This window comes from Gopherus flavomarginatus, chromosome 12 (assembly GCF_025201925.1).
Source record: "Gopherus flavomarginatus isolate rGopFla2 chromosome 12, rGopFla2.mat.asm, whole genome shotgun sequence".
In the NCBI taxonomy this organism is placed as follows: Eukaryota; Metazoa; Chordata; order Testudines; family Testudinidae; genus Gopherus; species Gopherus flavomarginatus.
This window is the reverse complement of record NC_066628.1, coordinates 13,285,401-13,307,189: the sequence shown is the minus strand read 5'-3', so window position 1 is coordinate 13,307,189 and position 21,789 is coordinate 13,285,401. Positions and strand designations below refer to the sequence as shown.

General features: G+C 60.1%; 1 protein-coding gene across 3 annotated transcripts in view; it reads left to right on the top strand.

Annotated features, from left to right (window-relative positions):
• Window positions 1-21,789, top strand: part of GABBR1 (gamma-aminobutyric acid type B receptor subunit 1) — a 49,180-nt gene that overhangs the window by 21,477 nt on the left and 5,914 nt on the right. For all 3 annotated transcript variants that reach the window (XM_050920357.1, XM_050920356.1, XM_050920358.1), the window contains exons 7-19: window positions 536-696; window positions 3,192-3,326; window positions 4,545-4,715; window positions 5,494-5,595; window positions 6,309-6,374; window positions 8,583-8,774; window positions 9,112-9,354; window positions 10,886-10,949; window positions 11,985-12,062; window positions 18,854-19,004; window positions 19,922-20,054; window positions 21,110-21,226; window positions 21,639-21,746. In XM_050920357.1, the coding sequence (XP_050776314.1) occupies window positions 536-696; window positions 3,192-3,326; window positions 4,545-4,715; window positions 5,494-5,595; window positions 6,309-6,374; window positions 8,583-8,774; window positions 9,112-9,354; window positions 10,886-10,949; window positions 11,985-12,062; window positions 18,854-19,004; window positions 19,922-20,054; window positions 21,110-21,226; window positions 21,639-21,746 (1,721 nt within the window). The remainder of the gene's footprint in view (window positions 1-535; window positions 697-3,191; window positions 3,327-4,544; window positions 4,716-5,493; window positions 5,596-6,308; window positions 6,375-8,582; window positions 8,775-9,111; window positions 9,355-10,885; window positions 10,950-11,984; window positions 12,063-18,853; window positions 19,005-19,921; window positions 20,055-21,109; window positions 21,227-21,638; window positions 21,747-21,789) is intronic.

Below are 21,789 nucleotides of genomic sequence, written 5' to 3'. Positions count from 1 at the left end.
TCCCTCCCCTTCCCCTCCATCCTTCCCCCTCCACTCCCAGCATCCCCTCTTCCCCTCCATCTCTCCCCTTCCCCTCCCAGCTTCCTCCTTCCCCTCCCTTTCCCTCCATCCTTCCCTCTCCCCTCCCTTTCCCTCCCCTTCCCCTCCATCCTTCCCCCTCCACTCCCAGCATCCCCTCTTCCCCTCCATCTCTCCCCTTCCCCTCCCCTCCCAGCATCCCCCCTTCCCCTCCCTTTCTCTCCATCCTTCCCCTCCCCTCCCAGCATCCTTCCCCTTCCCCTCCGTCTCTCCCCCCCTCCCTCGCTCCTCCCACTCCCCTCCCCGTATCCTTCCCCCTCGCTCCTCCCCCTCCCTGCATCACCGCATCCCCCCGCCCGGTCCCCCCGCCGCCGCAGAGCCGCGCGCCATGGCCCGGCCCCGGGCCGCCGCCGCCCCCCCCCGCGCGCCCCAGCCCTAGCGGCCCGGCCCGGCCCGGCCATGCGCCCCGCCGCGCTGCTGCCGCTGCTGCTGCTGACGAGCTGGCCGCTGGCCGCAGGCAGGCGGGCGGTGCACATCGGGGCGCTCTTCCCCATGAGCGGCGGCTGGCCGGGGGGCCAGGCCTGTCTGCCCGCCGTGCGCATGGCGCTGGAGGACGTGAACCGACGCCGGGACATCCTGCCGGACCACGAGTTGCGCCTCATCCACCACGACAGCAAGGTGCGGGGGCCGCCGGCGGGCTGGGCACGGGGGGCTCTGGGGGGGGCGAGGCTCGGCACCAGTGCGGGGGCACCGGCTGGGGGCGCGGGGCACTGGCAGGGCTGCGGGGCTGGGCACACAGCGCACCCGCGGGAGGCACGGGGTTGGGCATGGGGGGACCGATGGAGGCGCACAGGGCTGGATATGTGGGGTTCGGGGCTGGGCCAATGACAGGGGCACAGGGCTGGGTATGGGGGCTGCAGGACTTGGCACAGGAGGTGCAGGCCTGAGTATAGGGGCCATGGAGTTGGGGGGCACAGATGACAAGGGGGGCTGGGCATAAGGGGCACCAACAGGGCTGGGCTCAGAGCACCAAATGGGGGGCACCAACAGGGAGTGCAGAGCTAGTCATGGGGGGTAGTGACAGCACAGGGACCTGGGGGTAAGGGGGACACCAGTGGGGTTGGGCGTGGGGCTGGGCACTGGGGGCACCAGTAGGGGGCCCAGGGCTGAGCATGGGGAGCACCACCAGCATGGGGGACTGGGATCCAAGGGGGACACCAACAGAGCTGGGCACAGGGGGCACCAACATCAAGGTGAGCTGAGGGGCACTGGGCTGGGGTGGGGGGGCTGAACTGAGGAGGCAAATGGCCGGAGGGGAGACACTGAAAGATGCATGCTCCCGTGTGCTGTGTCTCTCGCACACTCATCCTGCATCTCACACACTCACCTTACCCCCTCATGCTCCCGTGTGCTGTGTCTCTCGCACACTCATCCTGCATCTCACACACTCACCTTACCCCCCTCATGCTCCCGTGTGCTGTGTCTCTCGCACGCTCATCCTGCATCTCACACACTCGCCTTACCCCCTCATGCTTCCCTTTGCTGTGTCTCTCACATGCTCATCCTGCCCCTCACACACTGCTCGGTGCTGCCCCTGGCACGTTCACCCTGCTTCTCCCATACTCCCTATTCTGCCCCTTGCACATCCTCCTCCTCCTCTCACACTCGCCTGTGCTGCTTCTAGCACACTCCCCCTGCCCCTCACACTCCCCTGTGCTGTGTGTTTCACACACTCAGATCTGCCTTTGCTGGCTCTTCCTTGTGTGTTGACACTCACTCCATTCCATGTACACCTGACTTGTTGCACACACACTGGCGTTTTGTGCACCCAGTGCTCAGCCCGTCTCTTGCACGCCCACTCCCTGATTTCCTGGGGCACTCAGAGTTACTTTGCCTCTGGCACACTCATCCCTGCTCACTCCATCCCTCATACCTGCCTCCTCTCTTTCAGTGCCTTCTTCACGGAGCCCTCACTGCCTTTAGGAGAGGAGTGGGGTCTGGTGGGTTAGAGCAATGGGGGTTGGGAGTCAGGATACCTGGGTTCTGTCTCTGGTTCTGTGACGGGAGGGGAGGGGAGGGGAGTGGGGTATGGTGGGTTAGAATGGGGGAGAGGGGCTGGGAGCCAGGATTCCTGGGTTCTATGCTTGACTCTGGGAGGACAGTGGGGCCTGGTGGTTGAGGATGGGAGCCCCCGCCCCCGCCATGCTCTCTCTGTGTGTCTGTCACCACAAGAGCTGTCTAAAATGTACCTAAGGAATTGGCTGGAGTGGGAAAGTCTGCAGAATATTCCTGTGGGAGGGGGATGGTTGTTGCTGCTTGGAAAGGTGGGATCTTGGTAGGGTGTGGGTGAGCCACTTTCCTCTCCCCCCTTTTTGCTCCCTGGAGGGCAAATTTTTCAATGAAATTTGGGGAAAAAATTCCCAAGAAACTAAAACTTCCCTTCTCGAAATGCACAGTATTGAGAGTGAGACCGGACTTCCTCCAACAGCTTTATTCTACCTACCTACCTACCCCGACCTCCTCCTCTCTCTGATCTCTCTGCCTGTCCCCATGTCTCTGGATCTCCCTTGCCTTCATGTCCCCACCTCTCTGTGTCTCCCCCCCTCTTAGCTCCCCAACTGTCCCCCCCCATCTCCCCTGCTCCCTGTGGCTGACAGGTTGCCATGGCAGCACAAGCTGCTTCTCCTGCTGATGGGGTTGTCATGGAAACTGATCTTCTCTCCCCCAGCTGCCATGCCCTGAATAATTCATGGGCCCCTCCTGGTGTCCAGCCAGGATAGGGAGGATGGGCTGTGACCTTCCAGAGAGGAGTTAGGGGAGGGGGGAGCAGAGAGCCAGGACTCTTGGGATCAGTCCCAGCCTGTGGGAGGGCCATGGTGTCTAGTGGTTAGAGCAGGGAGGCTTGGAGCCAGGACTCTGGGATTCTATCCCTGGCGGGGGGGGGGTAGGGAGTGGGCTCTAGTGGATTAGAGCAGGGGGACTGGGAGCCAGGATTCCTGGATTGTATCTCTGGCTGTGGGAAGGAAATGAGGTCTGGCGGGGAGTCTGGGAGTCAGGACTCTTGGTATACAGCTGGGTGGGTTGGGAATCAGGACACCTGGCTGTGGGAGCGGCGTGGTGGGGCGTGGTGTTAGAGCATACCGTGGGTGTGATGATGGGTCTGTGCCTTGCAGTGCGACCCAGGCCAAGCCACCAAATACCTGTATGAACTGCTCTACAATGACCCCATCAAGATCATCCTTATGCCCGGCTGCAGCAGCGTCTCCACCTTGGTGGCCGAGGCCGCCCGCATGTGGAACCTCATTGTGGTGAGAGGGTCCAGAGGGTTGGAGGGGGGAGGGAAGGTTATGTGGTGGGGCAGGGTTGTAAGGATTCGTATGTCTGAGTGTGAGGGTTGGTGCATGTGTGGGAAAGTGTCATGGATCTCACGTAGCTCCAGAACAGCCCTTGGGAGGACCCTTTCAGTGCGGCAGTCCCCTTAGGGTCATGCTCCCTCCCCGAGGTGAGCCCCTTGGCTTCAGTACTTCCTGGGACTGAACCTCGGATCCTGGAGCACGCCCACCATGAGTTCCCTGCAGCGAGTCCACCTGGATTGGCTCCCCAACAGAGGGAGACTTGTTCCCCTCAAAGGGAGCCGTGCACCCTCCTGTGTTCTTAAGCTGCAGTGCCTCCCCGCTGGCGTTGTGAATGCAGGAGGGTTTGCTAGACGTCTGGAACACAGCCTGCCAAGTCCTTGGGTAGCACAGAGAGCACCGTCCATCTGGGTCAGTTCAAAGCCTAGAGCTCTCCACCGACCCCTTCTTCGGTCCTGTCCAGAAACTTCTCCTGCTTCCCACAACCCACCGGCCCTGTCCTCCATCCTTCGTCCTTGTTCCTGGGCAAATGTTGTCTCTGGGCCCTTTGTTCTCCAGCTGGTCACACCTGGCTGGCTTCCTGTGAGGGTCATCCATGGTCAGTCGCTAGGTACCGAATGTCCGGGCAGTTGTCTTCTGGGACTCTTCATTGCATGGGGCAGCCAGGTGTCAGTCATCCCTGGATCTCTGCAAAGAGTAAACAATTTCCCCCCGCCCGCCTAGTCAAGTGTGCAGCATATGGGGGAAACTGAGGCACCTGCTATTCATGCAAAACATTATGAAATATTCCCACTTTGTCAGAGGAAGTCATGTCTTGGGATGTTGTGTGTGTTGGGGTGGGAGGTGTTGCATGTATTGTATTTTGTGGGGGATAGGTGTCGGGGTATGGTGTGGGGGTGTGGGGCTCGGTGTCAGGGTATAGTGTGTGTTTGTGTGGGGGGCTGGGTGTTGGGGTATTGTGTGTTTGTGTTGGGGTGAGTGTATTAGTGTGGGGGACTGGGTGTCAGAGTGGCGTGCTGGGGGGCTGTTGGAGTGAGGGACTGGGTGTCGGGGTATTGTGTGTGTGTTGGGGTAGGAGGCTAGGTGTCAGGGTATTGTTGGGGGTGTTGGGCATTGGGGTGTTGTGGGGGCATGTGCTGGGGTGCCCACACTGAGCCAGCTCTCCTCCCCCAGCTATCATACGGCTCCAGCTCCCCAGCACTCTCCAATCGCCAGCGATTCCCCACCTTCTTCCGCACCCACCCCTCAGCCACTCTGCACAACCCCACACGCGTCCAGCTCTTCAAGAAGTGGGGCTGGACCAAGATCGCCACCATCCAGCAGACCACGGAGGTCTTCACCTCGGTATGGCTGCGGTGTCCTGGGCCCCTGACCCCCACAGAGCCCCGGGCCCCTGACCCCCACAGGGATCTGCGCCCCACATCCTCTCTGACCCCCATGGCGCCCTGGACTCCTGACCACTGCAGGAATCTGCCCCCACATCCTCCCTGACCTCCATGGTGCCCTAGACTCCTGACCACTGCAGGAATCTGCCCCCTACATCCTCCCTGACCCCCACAGAGCCCTGGGCCCCTGACCCCCACAGGGATCTGCCCCCCACATCCTCCCTGACCCCGATGGCGCCCTGGACTCTTGACCACTGCAGGAATCTGCCCTCAACATCCTCCCTGACCCCCATGGAACCCCGGGACCCTTATCCCCACGTTGCCCCCCCCCCAGGAATCCTGGCCCTCACTCCCCACATCCTCTCTGACCCCTGCGGGGCCCAGGACCCCTGACCCCTGTAGCCACCCTGGCCTCCAGTCCAGCACCTCCCAACTCCCAAAGCGACCCAGACCCCCACAACACTGTGACCCACACAGCACCCCGACCTTGCAAGCACCCCAGACTTCCCTGCCCTGTGCTTCTGACTCCTACAGCCGCCCTGGATCCCACAGTGCCCCCTGCCCAGTGCCCCTCATCCTCCCCAGTTGCCTCCTGGTGCCCTGACTACCTTCCGACCCCCACTCCCTGTCCACACCATGCCCCAGAGCTTGCTGCTTTCCCTCATATGGCCCCCTGCTAGCTCCTCAGCTCTCCCTGACCCCATCTGCTCTTTCTCCACCCCAACCCCCACCCCCAGACCCTGGATGACCTGGACCAGCGGGTGAAGGAGGCTGGCATCGAGATCACCTTCCGCCAGAGCTTCTTCTCTGACCCCGCTGCGCCTGTCCGCAGCCTCAAGGTGAGAGACCGCCAAGCTGGGGCTTGGGGGGATCTGCTGGAGGAGGGGCCTAGGGTTGGAGGGGATACCCAAGGCTAAGATGCAGGGGCATGGGCGCCTGGAGCTGGGTGGGGGGAGCTCAGGGCACGGGGAGGATGAGCCGATGGCTGGCGAGTGCCCGGGGCTGGGCCGGGCACATGGGGGGCACTCCCTGTCTCCCGTGGTGGGAAACTCTGCCCCACCGCATATGCTCCCCATCCCCGCTGTGCCCCCATGTCCCCTCCCAGCCAGGCGATCTGTCCATCTGCTGCTGGATTGCCTTGGGACAGCACCGCCCCCTAGACACACAATGGGGCTCCCCTGGGATCAGGGACGGGGGAAGGTGGTCAGGGACCCAGGGTGCCCCCAGGTTTGGCAGGACCCATGGGACCCCTCCATCTTCCCACAACCTCCTCCCATGGAGGCGGGTGTCACAACCTCACACGGTGGTTGGGAATGCTTGGAGTCATGCAAAGATACAAAAACACATGCAAATTGGCAGCCGCCTGTGAGGTGGTGAGTGAGAGGCTGGGGACTGGAGTGAGCAGCAGTGGGTTGTTGTGGGGGTACATGGTGTTGGGGGCTGTGCTCGGGTGTCTGGAGGTAGAGCAGGGGGATAACCTTGTCTCCCACGATTCACGTGGGTCGTGACAGTTCCCCCCCACCCCGCCCCCTCGGTGGCCATGTCCCCACAGCGCCAGGATGCCCGCATCATCGTGGGGCTCTTCTACGAGACCGAAGCGCGCAAGGTCTTCTGTGAGGTGAGGCCTGGAAGGGCTCAGTACTGGGGGGCAGCCAGGTGGGGGGGGGGGGCTGCCGAGCTGGGGGGGCTGGACTCAGTACTGGGGGGCAGCCAGGGTGGAGGGGCTAGGCTCAGCGCTAGGGGGGCACCTGGTGTGGGGGAGTCAGGCTCAGTGCTGGGGGGATGCCTCCAGATCTAGGGAGGAGCTGAGGGGCAGAGAAGCAAGGATGGCTACCTGTCATAGTCCCAGACACCAAGGCCCTGTCCCCTCCAGTCCCCCGGGGGCCAGTGCCAGAATGGCTGGGCTGTGTGTGGTCCAAGCTGGGGGTCCCCCTTCCCTGGGGAGACATTGCAGCCGCCCACACAGAGCCCTGCTAGGATGGGCGCCTGACTCAGCCTCGCCTCTCCTGCTCCATTGTGTGCCAGAGAACTGCAGGGAGACACTCTCCATCCCTGCACACATCCACAGCACGGGCACGTCCCGCAACGTGAGCATGCCCTGCAATGTGCAGACATCCCACGCCCTGCCGACGCCCTGTCCCCCGCAACGCACACACCGCACAGTGCACACACAACGCACAACACACACAGACAGGAGATTGCTGAGCTGAGCCAGCCAGATCTGTCTCTGCTCTCTCTCTTGCTCCCAGCCCAGCCTCCCAAACATTTCTGGGGCTCCCCCTAGTGTCCCCATGGCTCTCCAGTGATGTGAGGCTGAGCCCCATGGCCTCCTCATGACACCCCCAGTGCTACCCCCCAGCCCAAGATTTTGTCTGTGCCACTTCTGCTGTTGTAGCCTGTGCCCTGCACGTCTCTGCTGTAGGGACCCAGGCCTGCTGTGCCGAGTGTCGGTGCCCATGTGTAATGGTGTCCTTTGCGGGTAGTTTGATACTAGGTCAATCACAGCCGCGCAGCCCCTCCCCGGCCCAGTTGTACTGGTCTCCAAGTGCCCTGTCCCAGTGGAGGTGATTCCCTTTCCCATCTGGGAGTCTGGGAATAGCCAGAGTAACCTCAGGGTGTGGCTACACTTACAGCCGTACAGCGCCGCCGTGGGAGAGCTCCCGCGGCAGCGCTTTGAAGTGCGAGTGTGGTCGCAGCGGCAGTGCTAGGAGAGAGCTCTCCCAGCGCTGCAGGTACTCCACTTCCCCGTGGGGATTAGCTTATAGCACTGGGAGCCGCGCTCCCAGCGCTGGGGCACTGTTTACACTGGTGCTTTGCAGCGCTATAACTTGCTGCACTCAGGGATGTGTTTTTTCATATCCCTGAGCGAGAAAGTTACAGCTCTGTAAAGCGCCAGTGTAGCCAAGGCTTCAGACCCTTGATCATGGAGTAACTGTGTCCACCTAGTGGGCTATACAAAAATTTACCACCGTAGAGAGACAGCTGGACAGCACGTGTGTCTGTGTGAATAAGGCCTGGGGGTGTCGGGAGGGGCTGTGTGGAAAGTGACAGGTGGATCCAAAAATCAAGGTACAGAGCTTAGCTAGATTGGAAGGGCGTGGGGATGGATGGATGGAGGGGGGCATATGGGATGGACGGATGGATGGAGAGGGGGTGCATGGGGATGGACGGATGGATGGAGAGAGGGTGCATGGGGATGGATGGATGGATGTAGAGGGGGTGCATGGGGATGGACGGATGGATGGAGAGAGGGTGCATGGGGATGGACGGATGGATGGAGGGGGGTGCATGGGGATGGACGGATGGATGGAGAGAGGGTGCATGGGGATGGACGGATGGATGGAGAGGAGACATAGGGGGATGGATGGATGGAGAGGAGGGACATGGGAACATATGGCTGAATGGAGAGAGGGCACATGGGGACGGATGGCTGGATGGAGAGGGGGCATATGGGGATGGATGGATGGATGGAGAGGGGGCATATGAGGATGGCTGGATGGAGGGGGGCATATGGGGACGGACGGATGGCTGGATGGAGAGGGGGCGTATAGGGATGGATGGATGGAGGGGGAGTAGGGGATGGAGGGCTGGGTGGATGGATGGATGGAGGGCTGGATGGGTGGCTGGATGGAGGGCTGGGTTGATGGATGGAGGGAGGGGAAGTAGGGGATGGAGTGCTGGGTGGATGAATGGAGGGAGGGGAAGTAGGGGATGTAGGGCTGGGTGGATGGAGGGAGGGAGGGGATGGAGGGCTGGTTGGGTGGCTGGATGGAGCTGCATGCTTGTCTGAGCCAGGTGCCTGTCTCTCGGACGTGCCTCTGTGCAGGTGTACAAGGAGAAGCTATATGGGAAGCGGTACGTCTGGTTCTTGATCGGCTGGTACGCCGACAACTGGTTTCGCATCAAGGACCCTGCCATCAACTGCACGGAGGCAGAGATGGCGGAGGCAGTGGAGGGGCATGTCACTACTGAGATCGTCATGCTGAACCCCGAGAACACCCGCAGCATCTCCAACATGGTGAGGGCAGAGAGAGCCAAGTGCCTGGGAGGCCCTGAGGCGGGGACATCAGGGGGAACAAAGCCTGGGAGGGGGCAGTTGGGGGGCATGAGGGACTAGAGGGGTGGGGGGGACCAGAGGGGACTTGAGGGCATGGGAGCTGGGCTGGGTGGGCAGCAGAGACCAGGAAGAAGAGGGGGATCAGAGAAGACCTTCGAGGAGGGCAATGGGACGGGGGGGGGGCAGTGTAGGACAGGAAGCCCTGGGGTGACTGATGAAAAGAGGCAGGGAGGGGGCAGTGGGCCTCCATATCACTTCCCCTCCTCCGGTTCACTGTCCCCACCCCCCGGCCCTGCAGACCTCCCAGGAGTTCATTGAGAAGCTGCAGAAGCGGCTGGGCAAGAATCCAGAGGAGACGGGAGGTTTCCAGGAGGCACCGCTGGCCTACGACGCCATCTGGGCCCTGGCCCTGGCACTCAACAAGACCTCGGCCGAGCTGGTGAAGAAGGGGCTGCGACTGGAGGACTTTAACTACAACAACAAGAATATCACAGACGAGATCTACCGCGCCCTCAACTCCTCTGCCTTTGAGGGCGTGTCGGTGAGTGACCCCTGTGCCCCCTGACCCCAACTCCACACCCCCTAACGCCCACCACATCACCGGCGAGATCTACCGCACCCTCAACTCCTCTGCCTTTGAGGGGATGTTGGTGAGTGACCCCTGTACCCCCCAATCCTGACCTGGCCCCCCACCCCCTGACCCTGCACCCCCTAACGTCCACCACATCACCAACGAGATCTACCATGCCCTCAACTCCTCCACCTTTGAGGGGGTGTCAGTGAGTGACCTCCGTTTCACTGGGGTACTGCACCAATACTAGATGGTGATGGGAAATAAGGATGTGACTTCACTGAGGGATGATACTTGATGGCCAGCACTTAAAGGATGGTGGCTGCCCTTCGTAATCTGAGCCCAGGAGGGGGTTGAGGCCAGGTGATACCTTCTGCCCAGGAAATTGGACAAAGGCTGTAGGAGGAGCTGGGGATGTGGCTAGAGGAGGCAGTGGGAAGGGGTTTCAGTTTGGAGCTGGCTGGGGAGATTGGGAGAGGCCCAGAACCTGAGTGTGGGCTCCCCACCCCCCAAGAGGAACCTGACTGAGGGGTCCTGTTTTCTGTACCTACAAGCTCTGTTTTAGACTGTGTTCCTGTCATCCAATAAACCTTCTGATTTACTGGCTGGCTGAGAGTCATAGTGAATTTCAGGACGTGAGGGGTCCAGGGCCCTGACTCCCTCACACTCTATGACAACCCCGCACTGCCAATCCCATGCCCCCCTACCATGACCCTATGCCCCCCCCAACTCCGCACCCTTAACGCCCACTTAATCACTGACATCTACTGCAACCTCAACTCCGCCTTCGAGGGGGTGTAGGTGAGTGAACCATGTGCCCCATAATTCACATCCCACGCTCCCTGACCCTGACCCTGTGCCCCCTATTGCCCACCCCATCACCGACAAAATCTACCATGCCTTCAACTGTTCCACCTTCGAGGGGGTATCGGCAAGTGACCCCGCACCCTCTGACCCTGTGCCCCCTGACTCTAACTCTAACTCTGGCCCGGACTCTGCACTCTCTGCGTCCCTGACCTTGCATCCCCTAACCCTAGTGCCCGCCCTGTCACCGACAAGATCTACCGTGCCCTCAACTCCTCCGCCTTCGAGAGGGGGTTGGATAGTGACCCTTGTGCTCCCTAATTCACACTCTGCGCCCCCTAACCCTGACCCTGTGCCTCCAACCTTAATGCTGCTCCCTGCACCCATAACTCTAACCCCACTCCCTGAACCCCTAACTCCCATCCCTAACTCCTGCACTCTCTTTAGCGCCCCCTAGCCCCCTCCCCCTGCCTTTAGGCCCAGGGCTTAGCCTGGCCCTGTGGGCATTGAGCTCCATGCCAGGAGGCCAGTGTCCCGCAAGTTCCCCAGCCCCTCAGCACTGCACGCCCTGCACATTGCTGCCAGCTCAGCAGGGCAGTCCCCCGTCAGTGAGCACTGCCCACCAGGTGACAGCCCTACTGCTACTGCCAGCGAGGAGTGGCTGGTGACGCTGGTCTGTGTGTATCTCCCCGCCCAGGGTCACGTGGTATTCGACGCCAGTGGCTCCCGCATGGCCTGGACCCTCATCGAACAGCTTCAGGGTGAGTGATGCCCCTGCCCCGCACAACAACTCGACAACCTCCACCCTACGCAACAGCTTGACAACTCCTGCCCCGCACAACAGCTTGACAACCCCCTCACTGTGCAACACCACAACACTACAGTCCCCTCACAACATAGCACTGCTACCCCACCCAACACATCACACAGCACCACAACCCTCCACATTGCACAATGCAACGCCACACCATGAAACAGCACCACACACACAACAAACCCACCCCCAGACTACCCTCTGCTCACACCACACAGCGATGCACCATAGAGCAACATGTGAACCCCGCACACACGACGCAGCACAACACAACCACCCAACACAACACAACAACATTCTTCCAAGCATACCACACCACACAACCACCCCTGAAGACACCACACACCACCACTACACTAGGACACCCAAGACAATGATGCCTTTCTCCCACACGTCCTGGCACACCAACCCCAGAACATACCACACAACAATCCCTAGCTCCAGGGGTGACAGACAGCCTGGCATGCTCGACCCTCCTGCCCCCATGCTCGTATCGCACAGGCCTCTCCTCCCATCCAGCCCCCAGGGCTCCCCACCCACGTCCGGAGGCAGGAGGCTGCAGTGTTGCAATAGGGGAGCGGGGGGTAGCTCTTTGCACTTGGAACTCATCCTCCTGGCCCAGTGGTGAAAGTAAGCCGGTCCCATCCGGGCTCTGGGCCCTTTTAATCCCTGCCTCAGCCCCGCAAAGCTCGGGGTTCTCCCTGGCGTCCAGAGCCCCGGACCCTTTAATTTGCCCCTGAGCCCCGGGGAGCTCCCAGCCACCTCTTCAGCAGGGAGCCCCTGCTTGATTTAAAGGCCCTGGGTCTCCCAGTCACAGCTGGTGCCCCAGGGCCTTTAAATCTTGAGAGGCCACGCCTCTTCCAGATGAGGCCATGCCTCTTCTGAATGAGGCCACGCCCCCTCAGGACTCTGGCAGTACTAGTAAGTCCTGTAAATTACTTTCACCCCCGCCCTGGCCTGACCTGTCCCCCTCTCCCGGCAGGTGGAGTCTACAAGAAGATCGGCTACTATGACAGCACTAAGGACAACCTCTCCTGGTACAACAATGACAAGTGGATTGGTGAGCCGGGGCTGCCCATGCCCTTGGGGGTTATGGGAACCACCCCCCAGGGTTTCCTGTTCTTGGGCGTCCGGCACCTCCCACCACCGAGAATTGTGGGAATCACCCCCCTGGGTTCCTGTTCCTGGGCATCTGGCACCACCTTCCGCCAGGGATAGTGGGAACCACCCCCCTGGGTTCCTGTTCCTGGGCATCCGGCACCTCCCACCCACAGGGGTTATGGGAACTCCCCCCTTGGGGTTCCTGTTCCTGGTCATCTGGCACCACCTTCCACCAGGGATAATAAGAACCGCCCCCCTGGGTTCCTGTTCTTCTTCGAGTGATTGCTCATATCCATTCCAGTTAGCTGTGCACACACTGTGTGCGCGTTCTTCGGAAGATTTTTATCCTAGCAACACTCGGTGGGTTGACTGGGCACCCCCTGGAGTGGCGCCGCCATGGCACCGGATATATACCCCTGCTGACCCAACCGCCCCTCAGTTCCTTCTTACCGTCCGTGTCGGTCTTTGGAACAGTGGAGCGCGGCTTAGCTGATCTCCACCTCCCTAGCTTCTCGTAGTTCTTTCATCGTTATTGTGTATATAGTTCAATTTTCTATATTTCTACTTAGTTTTATTAGTTCTTTAACGTAGTTATTGTATATAGTTAAGAGGGGTTGGGGATTAGCCCTTTCCCCTCACCTGGTGCCGGGGCCCATGCCTGGTTCACCGGGTTTCAAACCGTGCTCGGCTTGTCGCAAGCCGATGCTGACAGGAGATCCTCATGACTCCTGCCTTAAGTGCCTGGGGGAATCCCACCTCGCAGATAAGTGCCGCATCTGCAAGGCCTTCAAGCCGCGGACGAAAAAGGAATGGGACTTTCGTCTCAAACAGCTCCTGATGGAGGCAGCCCTTACTCCTCCGCCCTCGGCACCGAGTGCCGGACAGTCCGCACCAGGGGGAAGTGCATCCCCAGCACCGGAGCGCACCGGCACCGCGAAGGCCCCTCGGCACCAACCGGCTCCAGCCCAGAAGCCTGCCTGGCACCGCTGTATCTCCCTGCGGGTCAAGAGGCACAAGACTCCTGTGACTCCTGTACCTACATCGCACTCAGAGCACCCACTTAAGTCGGACCGCCCGGCACCAACAACTGCCGCAGCACCAACAACTTCAGCGCTGTTGATTCCGGCCTCGCAAGAGCCGTTGAGTCTGGTGCCTGACAGCTCCCTGGCACGTACCGTGGTTGAGCTTATTGTTCCCTCCACGCCGGAGACATTCTCTACGGCAAAGGAGCTGGTTGCCCTGACAGAGCCTGCGCTGCCTCAACCCCCAGCACCGCCAGTGCGGGTTATCCAATCAGTAGGCAAGCCTGCCCTGCTGAGACCATCATCGCTCGGCACCGCTGAAAGACACCCATCACGATCGAGGTCCCGCCGGCGTTCTCCGTCCTGTCACCGATCCCGGTCCCAACACCGCTCTCAGTCCCGGTACTGCTCTCCATCTCGGTACCGGTCGTACTCGCGGCACCGTTCAAGATCGCGCTCACTACCCGATACTGTCAGCACCGATCCAGCTCCCGGCACTGTTCATGGCACCGCAGCCCTCGCAGCCGCTCTTGACTTAGAGCTTCAAGGTCCCGGTCGACCTCCCAGCACCGCTCCAGTCGCAGGTCCCGATCTCATTCCCGGTATCGGTACAGTGCCCGGTACCGTTCTCCGATGCCGCATGGAGACGGATCAACCAGACGCAGAGACCATTCCCAGGTGGTTTCAGCTCCTCCGTGGCCGTCTTGCATACATCAGTATCATCACGCACGGACAGTGCCTCCTACGCACACGACTATGATTCGGATACACACAGCCGAGTCTTCCAAGAGACCCACGGCCCAGACCAGGGACCTCATCGGTGGTCCTTCTGGACACCTTGGGCATATCACCAAGGCCAAGGTGGACTCGCAGTGACATCACCGTCCGTTCCATCGGAACACCGGGTGCCAGAGGCCACTCTCAGCCGCCCCCCTCCTGCAGGTACGGAGGAAGCTTCCATCCACGCACCAGACCCTCAGGTCCTACCGATCCCTGACGTCTCCCATGATCAGGAGACTGTACAGGACCCACTCATCCCGGACCTTTCGTCTTCCTCTTCCCCAGATGAAGCAGTAGCGGGGACATCCTCATTGGGCTTGCCTCCAATTGACCTCAGGGCACACCAGGACCTCCTGAGGCGCGTCGCCCTGAATATAAACCTGCCAGTGGAGGAGGGTCCGGAGGTTGAGGATCCCGTGGTAGATATATTGTCGGTGGATGCACCAACTCGAGTGGCCTTACCGTTCATTCGATCGATTCAAGCTAAGGCACATAGCATCTGGCAATCCCCGGCATCTATTCCCCCCACGGCCAGAGGAGCGGAACAGAATACATGGTGCCCTCTAAGGGGTACAAGTACTTATACATGCACCCCGCTCCCTGCTCACTAGTCGTACAATCCGTAAATGAACGGTAGTGCCATGGCCAACAAGCCCCTGCCCCAAAATCTAAGGAGGCTAGGCGTATGGACCTGTTGGGCCATAAAATCTCCTTCGCGGGGGGCCTCCAACTCAGGGTTGCGAACCAGCAAGCCCTACTTAGCAGGTATAATTACAACACCTGGGAGGCAGTAGGGAAATTCATAGAGCTGGTCCTTCAAGACTCCCGCCAAGAATTTAAGGCATTATTGGAGGAAGGAAAGAAGGTGGCAAGAACTTCTCTCCAGGCCTCGCTGGACACTGCCAATTCAGCAGCCAGAACTGTGGCCTCTGGAAATATATTATGGCTCCAGGTCTCAGGCCTGCCACCTGAACTTCAGCACACTATCCAAGACTTGCTATTCAATGGCCAGGGTCTATTCTCTGAGAAGACGAACCCTAGGCTAAAGAGTCTGAAAGATAATCGGGTGATTATGCGTTCGCTTGGGATGCATACACCACAGACTCAACGAAAATCCTTCCGCACCCAACCTCAACGCCTAGACCAAGACAGGACTTTGGCAGGAGGCAAGGTCGAGGCAACTGCAGACAACAGTCTGGACCCCAAGGGGATCACAATAATGGTTCCTCCAAGCCAACGACGGGATCCAAACCGAACTTTTGAAGGTGCGCCCGAGGCCGGTGTACCAATTGTCTCCCAGGATCCTTTTCAGTTTTACAACTGCCTTTCCCCTTTCCTCCCTGCTTGGACCCAATTAACCTTGGATCGTTGGGTCCTACGCACGGTAGAATTCGAATACCACCTCCAGTTTATTTCACTCTCTCCCAACCCCCCTCCTCATCCCTCTTCAGGGACCCCTCTCACAAGCAATTCCTCTTGCAAGAGGTATGGACGCTTCTTGCCATGGGAGCTATAGAGGAGGTACCAGAGGATTAAGGGGCAAGGGGTTCTATTCCCGCTATTTCCTAATCCCCAAGGCAAAAGGAGGCCTCAGGTCTATCCTAGACCTGCGGGGACTGAACAAGTTCATGAAAAAGTTGAAGTTCCGCATGGTATCCCTGGGGACAATCATCCCATTCTTGGATCCCGGAGGCTGGTATGCCGCCCACGACATGAAGGACACATATTTCCACATTGCCATTTACCCTCCGCACAGACGGTACCTCCGGTTTGTGGTCAACCATCAGCATTTTCAGTTTACGGTCCTTCCGTTTGGCCTCTCTTCAGCCCCTCGGGTATTCACAAAGTGCATGGCTGTAGTCGCTGCCTCCCTCCGTCGTCGTTGAATACATGTCTTCCTGTACCTTGACGATTGGCTCATTCGGGGGACCTCCGAGGCCCAAGTCACCAATCATGTGGGTGTAGTCAAGGACCTCTTCATGCGACTAGGCCTAATCGTCAACCTGGAGAAATATACTCTACTGCCCACACAAAGAATAGAGTTCATTGGGGCCATCCTGGACTCCAGTCTCGCAAGGGCCAGTTTACCACAACCCTGATTTCAGGCAATAGTATCAATTATACAAAGCCTTCAAAACTTCCCGACAACTTCGGCTCGCACTTGCCTCAGCCTCCTCGGTCACATGGCTGCCTGCACGTTCATGACCAAGCCCGCCAGACTACGTCTGCATCCCCTTCAAACTTGGCTCACATCGGTTTACCGCCCAGGCAGGGACACCATAGACATGGTAGTCACCATTCCCTCAAGCATCCTAGGCTCCCTCGACTGGTGATTGACGCCCTCCCTGGTGTGTGCAGGACTGCCGTTCCATCCGCCACAGCCCTCCATGTCCCTGACAACGGACGCGTCATCTCTCGGCTGGGGTGCTCACCTTGGACATCTTCCCACTCAAGGCCTTTGGTCGTCTCAGGAGCTGGCGCTACACATAAATGTCAGAGAGCTAAGAGCAGTCCACCTGGCGTGCCAGGCGTTCCAGCAACATCTACAGGGCCATTGTGTCTCAGTGTTTACAGACAACACAATAGCCATGTACTACATAAACAAGCAGGGAGGGACACGATCCTCCTCCCTTTGTCGGGAGGTGATCCAACTATGGGACTTTTTCATAGCCCACTCGATAGACCTGGTAGCATCCTTTCTCCCTGGAGTTCGGAACACTCTGGCAGATCAACTCGGCAGATCCTTCCTGTCTCACTAGTGGTCGATTCGCCCAGACGTTATACATTCTGTCTTCCGGAAGTGGGGATTTCCCCACATAGACCTCTTCGCGAGAACAGGAAATGCCAGAGGTTCTGCTCCTTCCAAGGTCTCTCCCAGGGTTTGATCTCGAACGCCTTCCTGATTCCATGGAAAAGCCAACTACTTTATGCCTTTCTACCATTCCCGTTGGTTCACAAGGTCCTCCTAAAGGTCCGCAGGGACAGAGCTCACCTGATCATGATCGCCCCTGCGTGGCCCAGGCAACACTGGTACACCATGTTGCTCGACCTGTCGATAGCCAACCCAGTCACCCTGCCTCGTCATCCAGACCTCATAACTCAGGACCACGGCAGACTTCACTACCCAGACCTGCAGTCCCTTCACCTCACGGCATGGCTCCTGCGTGGTTAACCCAGTCAGAGTTACGTTGCTCTGCCCCAGTGCAACAAGTACTCCTGGGTAGCAGAAAACCTACTCGGTCTACGTATCTGGCCAAGTGGAAGCGTTTCTTCTGCTGGTGCAAAACGCAAAATGTTACTCCCATCGAGGTCTCGATCCCCACCATCCTGGACTACCTCTGGTCTCTCAAACAGCAGGGCCTAGCGGTATCATCTTTGCGGGTGTACTTGGCGGCCATTTCTACCTTCCACCCAGGAGAAAGTGGCCGTTCCGTGTTTTCACACCCTATGGTTTCCAGGTTCCTCAAGGGCTTGGAGCATCTATACCCCCAAGTACACCGCCCTGCATCTACCTGGGACCTCAACCTAGTCTTAAACAGACTTATGTCTCCACCATTCAAGCCGTTGGCAACTTGCTCGCTGCTATACCTGTCCTGGAAGACAGTTTTCCTCGTAGCCATTACATCGGCCAGACGAGTCTTCGAGCTTCGGGTGCTCACGGTGGACCCACTGTATACAGTCTTTCACAAGGACACAGTGCAGTTGCCACCACACCCAGTGTTCCTCCCTAAAGTAGTATCGGCCTTCCATACCAATCAGGACATCTTCCTTCCGGTCTTCTTCCCGAAGCCACATTCTTCACGACGGGAACAACAATTGCACTCCCTAGTTGTCTGTAGGGCGCTCGCATTTTATATCGAACGGACGAAGCCCTTTCGTATATCGCCCCAACTCTTCGTTGCAGTGGCAGACCGAATGAAGGGCCTACCTGTCTCCTCCTAGAGGATTTCCTCTTGGGTGACTGCGTGCATCCACACTTGCTATGACTTGGCTCATGTTCCCTTGGGCCATCTCAGCGCACATTCTACCAGGGCTCAGGCTTCAACTGCTGCCTTCCTGGCCCATGTACCAATCCAGGAAATATGTTGCGCAGCCACCTAGTCCTCGGTCCACACCTTTGCTTCGCATTATGCCCTGGTTCAACAGTCTAGAGATGATGCAGCCTTTGGCTCAGCAGTTTTGCATTCAACCACATCTCACTCCAAACCCACTGCCTAGTAAGGCTGGGGAATCTGGAATGGATGTGAGCAATCACTCGAAGAAGAAAAGACGGTTACTCACCTTTGTAACTGTTGTTCTTCGAGATGTGTTGCTCATATCCATTCCAAACCCACCCCCCTTCCCCACTGTCAGAGTAGCCAGCAAGAAGGAACTGAGGGGCAGTTGGGTCGGCAGGGTATATATCTGGCGCCATGGTGGCGCCACTCCAGGGGGCGCCCAGCCGACCCACCGAGTGTTGCTAGGGTAAAAATCTTCCGACGAACGTGCATGCAGCGCACACACACCTAACTGTAATGGATTTGAGCAACACATCTTGAAGAACAACAGTTACAACGGTGAGTAACCGTCTTTTCCTGGGCATCTGGCACCTCCTGCTGCTGGGCATTGTGGGAGCCGCCCCCTTGAGGTTCTTGTTGCCAGGGTCTCTGGCCCTGCCCACTGCCAAGGATTGTGGGAACTGGCCCCCAGGGGTTCCTGTCACCAAGGGTTCCAGCCCCTCTGCCGCTGGGAGTTATGGGAATTGCTCTCTGTGGGGATGTGGGCAGACATGAGTCCCTGTGGATTCGGGGGCTTGTCTGGGTGCTGGGAGCTCTGGGGGTCACTGAGGGCGTGAACCTCCCCCTGCCTTGAGCCAGGGCCTGGAGCCTTCCCCTCCTCTGGGGCTTGGGGGACATGGGGGCAGTGCTGTGCTCAGGTGAGTCCCTTCTCACTGTGCTCTCTGCTGCAGGGGATGCCCCCCCAGCTGACTATACCAAGGTGATCACCACCTTCCGTTTCCTGTCGCAGAAGCTCTTCATCTCAGTGTCGGTGCTCGCGAGCCTGGGCATCCTGCTGGCCATCGTCTGCCTGGCCTTTAACATCTACAACGGGCACGTCCGGTCAGTGCCCCCTCTGCCCCCCTGCCCCACGGCTATCCCCTACCCCCCAGCCTGGGCATCCTGCTGGCCATCGTCTGCCTGGCCTTTAACATCTACAACGGGCACATCCGGTCAGTGCCTCCTCCGCCCCCCTGCCCCACGGCTATCCCCCACCCCCCAGCCTGGGCATCCTGCTGACCATCGTCTGCCTGGCCTTTAACATCTACAACGGGCGCATCCGGTCAGTGCCTCCTCCGCCCTCCTGCCCCACGACTATCCCCCACCCCCCAGCCTGGGCATCCTGCTGGCCGTTGTCTGCCTGGCCTTTAACATCTACAACGGGCACGTCCGGTCAGTGCCTCCTCCGCCCCCCTGCCCCACGGCTACCTCCCACCCCCTGTCCTGGGCATCCTGCTGGCCATCATCTGCTTGGCCTTCAACACCTACAATAGGCATGTCTGGTCAGTGCTCCCACTGCCCCACGGCTACCCCCTAGCCTGGGCATCCTGCTGGCCACCATCTGCCTGGCCTTCAACATCTACAACGGGCACATCCTGTCAGTGCCCCCACCCCCCCTGCCCCACGGCCGCCCCCCACTCCCCAGGCTGGGTATCCTGCTGGCCATCATCTGCCTGGCCTTCAACATCTACAACGGGCATGTCCAGTCAGTGCCCCGTCCACTCCCCTGCCCTACGGCTACCCCCCACCTAGGCGTCAGGCTGGCCGTCGTCTGCCTGCCTTTCACCTCTACAATGGACACCTCTGGTGAGTGTCCCCCTGCCCCAAGGCTATCCCCGACGCCTCCCATCTTGGGGTGGGAGCTGGGCTGTAGCCCCCACCCTCCAGGTGATGACAACATTTGGAGGGGCCAGTCTCTGGGGGGGGCGGGAGCTGGGCTCTGGTGCATCCCTCAGGTTATGACCATATCTGCTCTGCAGGTACATCCAGAACTCCCAGCCCTATCTCAACAACATGACGGCCGTGGGCTGCACGCTGGCGCTGGCCGCTGTCTTCCCCCTGGGGCTGGATGGCTACCACATCGGGTCTGGGCTCTTCCCCTTCGTCTGCCAGGTGGGGCAGGGCATTAGGGCTGGGACACAGCAGAGCGGGGAGGGCCCAGGACCAAGAATGATTTAGTTGGGATTGGTCCTGCTTTGAGCAGGGGTTTGGACTAGATGACCTCCTGAGGTCTCTTCCAACCCTGATATTCTGTGAATGGGGGGATAAGGGCAAAGAGCGATGGGGAGGGCTAGAGTTAGGGTGCAGGGGGTGAGGGGACAGGGCTGAAGATGAGGGGCCCGGCAGGGGGTGCCGGCATGGGGCAGAGCTGAAGATAGGGGGCAGGGCTGAAGACAGGGTCCCAGCAGGTTCTGGGTGCAGGACTGAAGATGGGGGGCCCAACAGGGGGTGCCGGAAGGTGGCAGGGCTGAAGGTGTCTGGCAAGGTGCAAGATAGGGGGCCCAGCAAGGGGCAGGGTGCAAAATGGGAGGCACAGCAGGGAGCAGGGGCAGGGCTGAAGACTAGGGGCCCAGCGGGGGCAAGGCTGAAGACGGCCCCAGCGGGAGGGTGGAGGCAGGGCGCAAGATGGGGTGCAGCAGCAGGGGGCAGGGCAGGACTGAAGATGGGGGCCCAGCAGGGGGCAGGGGCAGGGTTTAAGATGGGGCCCCAGCGGGCAGGGGCAGGGCTGAAGATGGGGCCCCAGCAGCGGCTGGGGCAGAGCTGAAGACAGGAGGGGCCCAGTGGAGAGGGCGGGGGCAGGGCTGAAGATGGGACCCCAGCAGGGGGGAGGGGCGGGGCAGGGCTGAAGATGGGGCCTGGGCAGGGGCAGGGCTGAAGACGGGAGGGGCCCAGTGGGGGTGGGTGGGGGCAGGGCTGAAGACGGGAGGGGCCCAGTGGGGGTGGGTGGGGGCAGGGCTGAAGATGGGACCCCAGCAGGGGGGAGGGCGGGGGCAGGGCTGAAGATGGGACCCCAGCAGGGGGGAGGGGCGGGGCAGGGCTGAAGATGGGGCCTGGGCAGGGGCAGGGCTGAAGATGGGAGGGGCCCAGTGGGGGTGGGTGGGGGCAGGGCTGAAGACGGGAGGGGCCCAGCAGGGGGCACTCTCACTCTGATTTCCGATCCCTGGCAGGCCCGGCTCTGGCTGCTGGGGCTGGGGTTCAGCCTGGCCTATGGCAGCATGTTCACTAAGATCTGGTGGGTGCACACCGTCTTCACCAAGAAAGAGGAGAAGAAGGAGAGACGCAAGGTGAGAGGGCGTCGGGCTGCAGGGAGTGGGGGGCACTAGGGGCCACTGTGGAGTAAAGGGGTGCTGGGGGCACTGTTGAGTGGGGTCACTGGGGGGCACTGTGTAGGGGTTGCTGGGGGACCTGTGGAGCAGGGGGCACTGGGAGGCGCTGTAGGGGGGTGCTAGGGGTTGCTGGGAGGCACCATGGGGGGTGCTAGGAGGCACTGGAGGGATGTGGGGGGTGCTGCTAAAGGTCATGGGGGGGTACCGGGGGGCAGTGTGTCGGGTGCTGGGTTGTCACTGGAAGGCAGTGTGTTGGGTGCTTGAGGATGCTGGGGGGGCACTGTGGGGGGGGTGCTAGGGGTCGCCGGGAGGCACTGTGGGAGTGTGCCAGGGGTGCTGGACTGCGACGCTAACTCTGCATGGTTGGCAGACCCTGGAGCCCTGGAAGCTGTACGCCACCGTGGGGCTGCTGGTGGGGCTGGACGTGGTCGTGCTGGCTGTCTGGCAAATCATTGACCCACTGCATCGCACCATCGAGGTACAGCCCCGACATGGCACTGCTGCAGGAAAGCTTGCGGCCC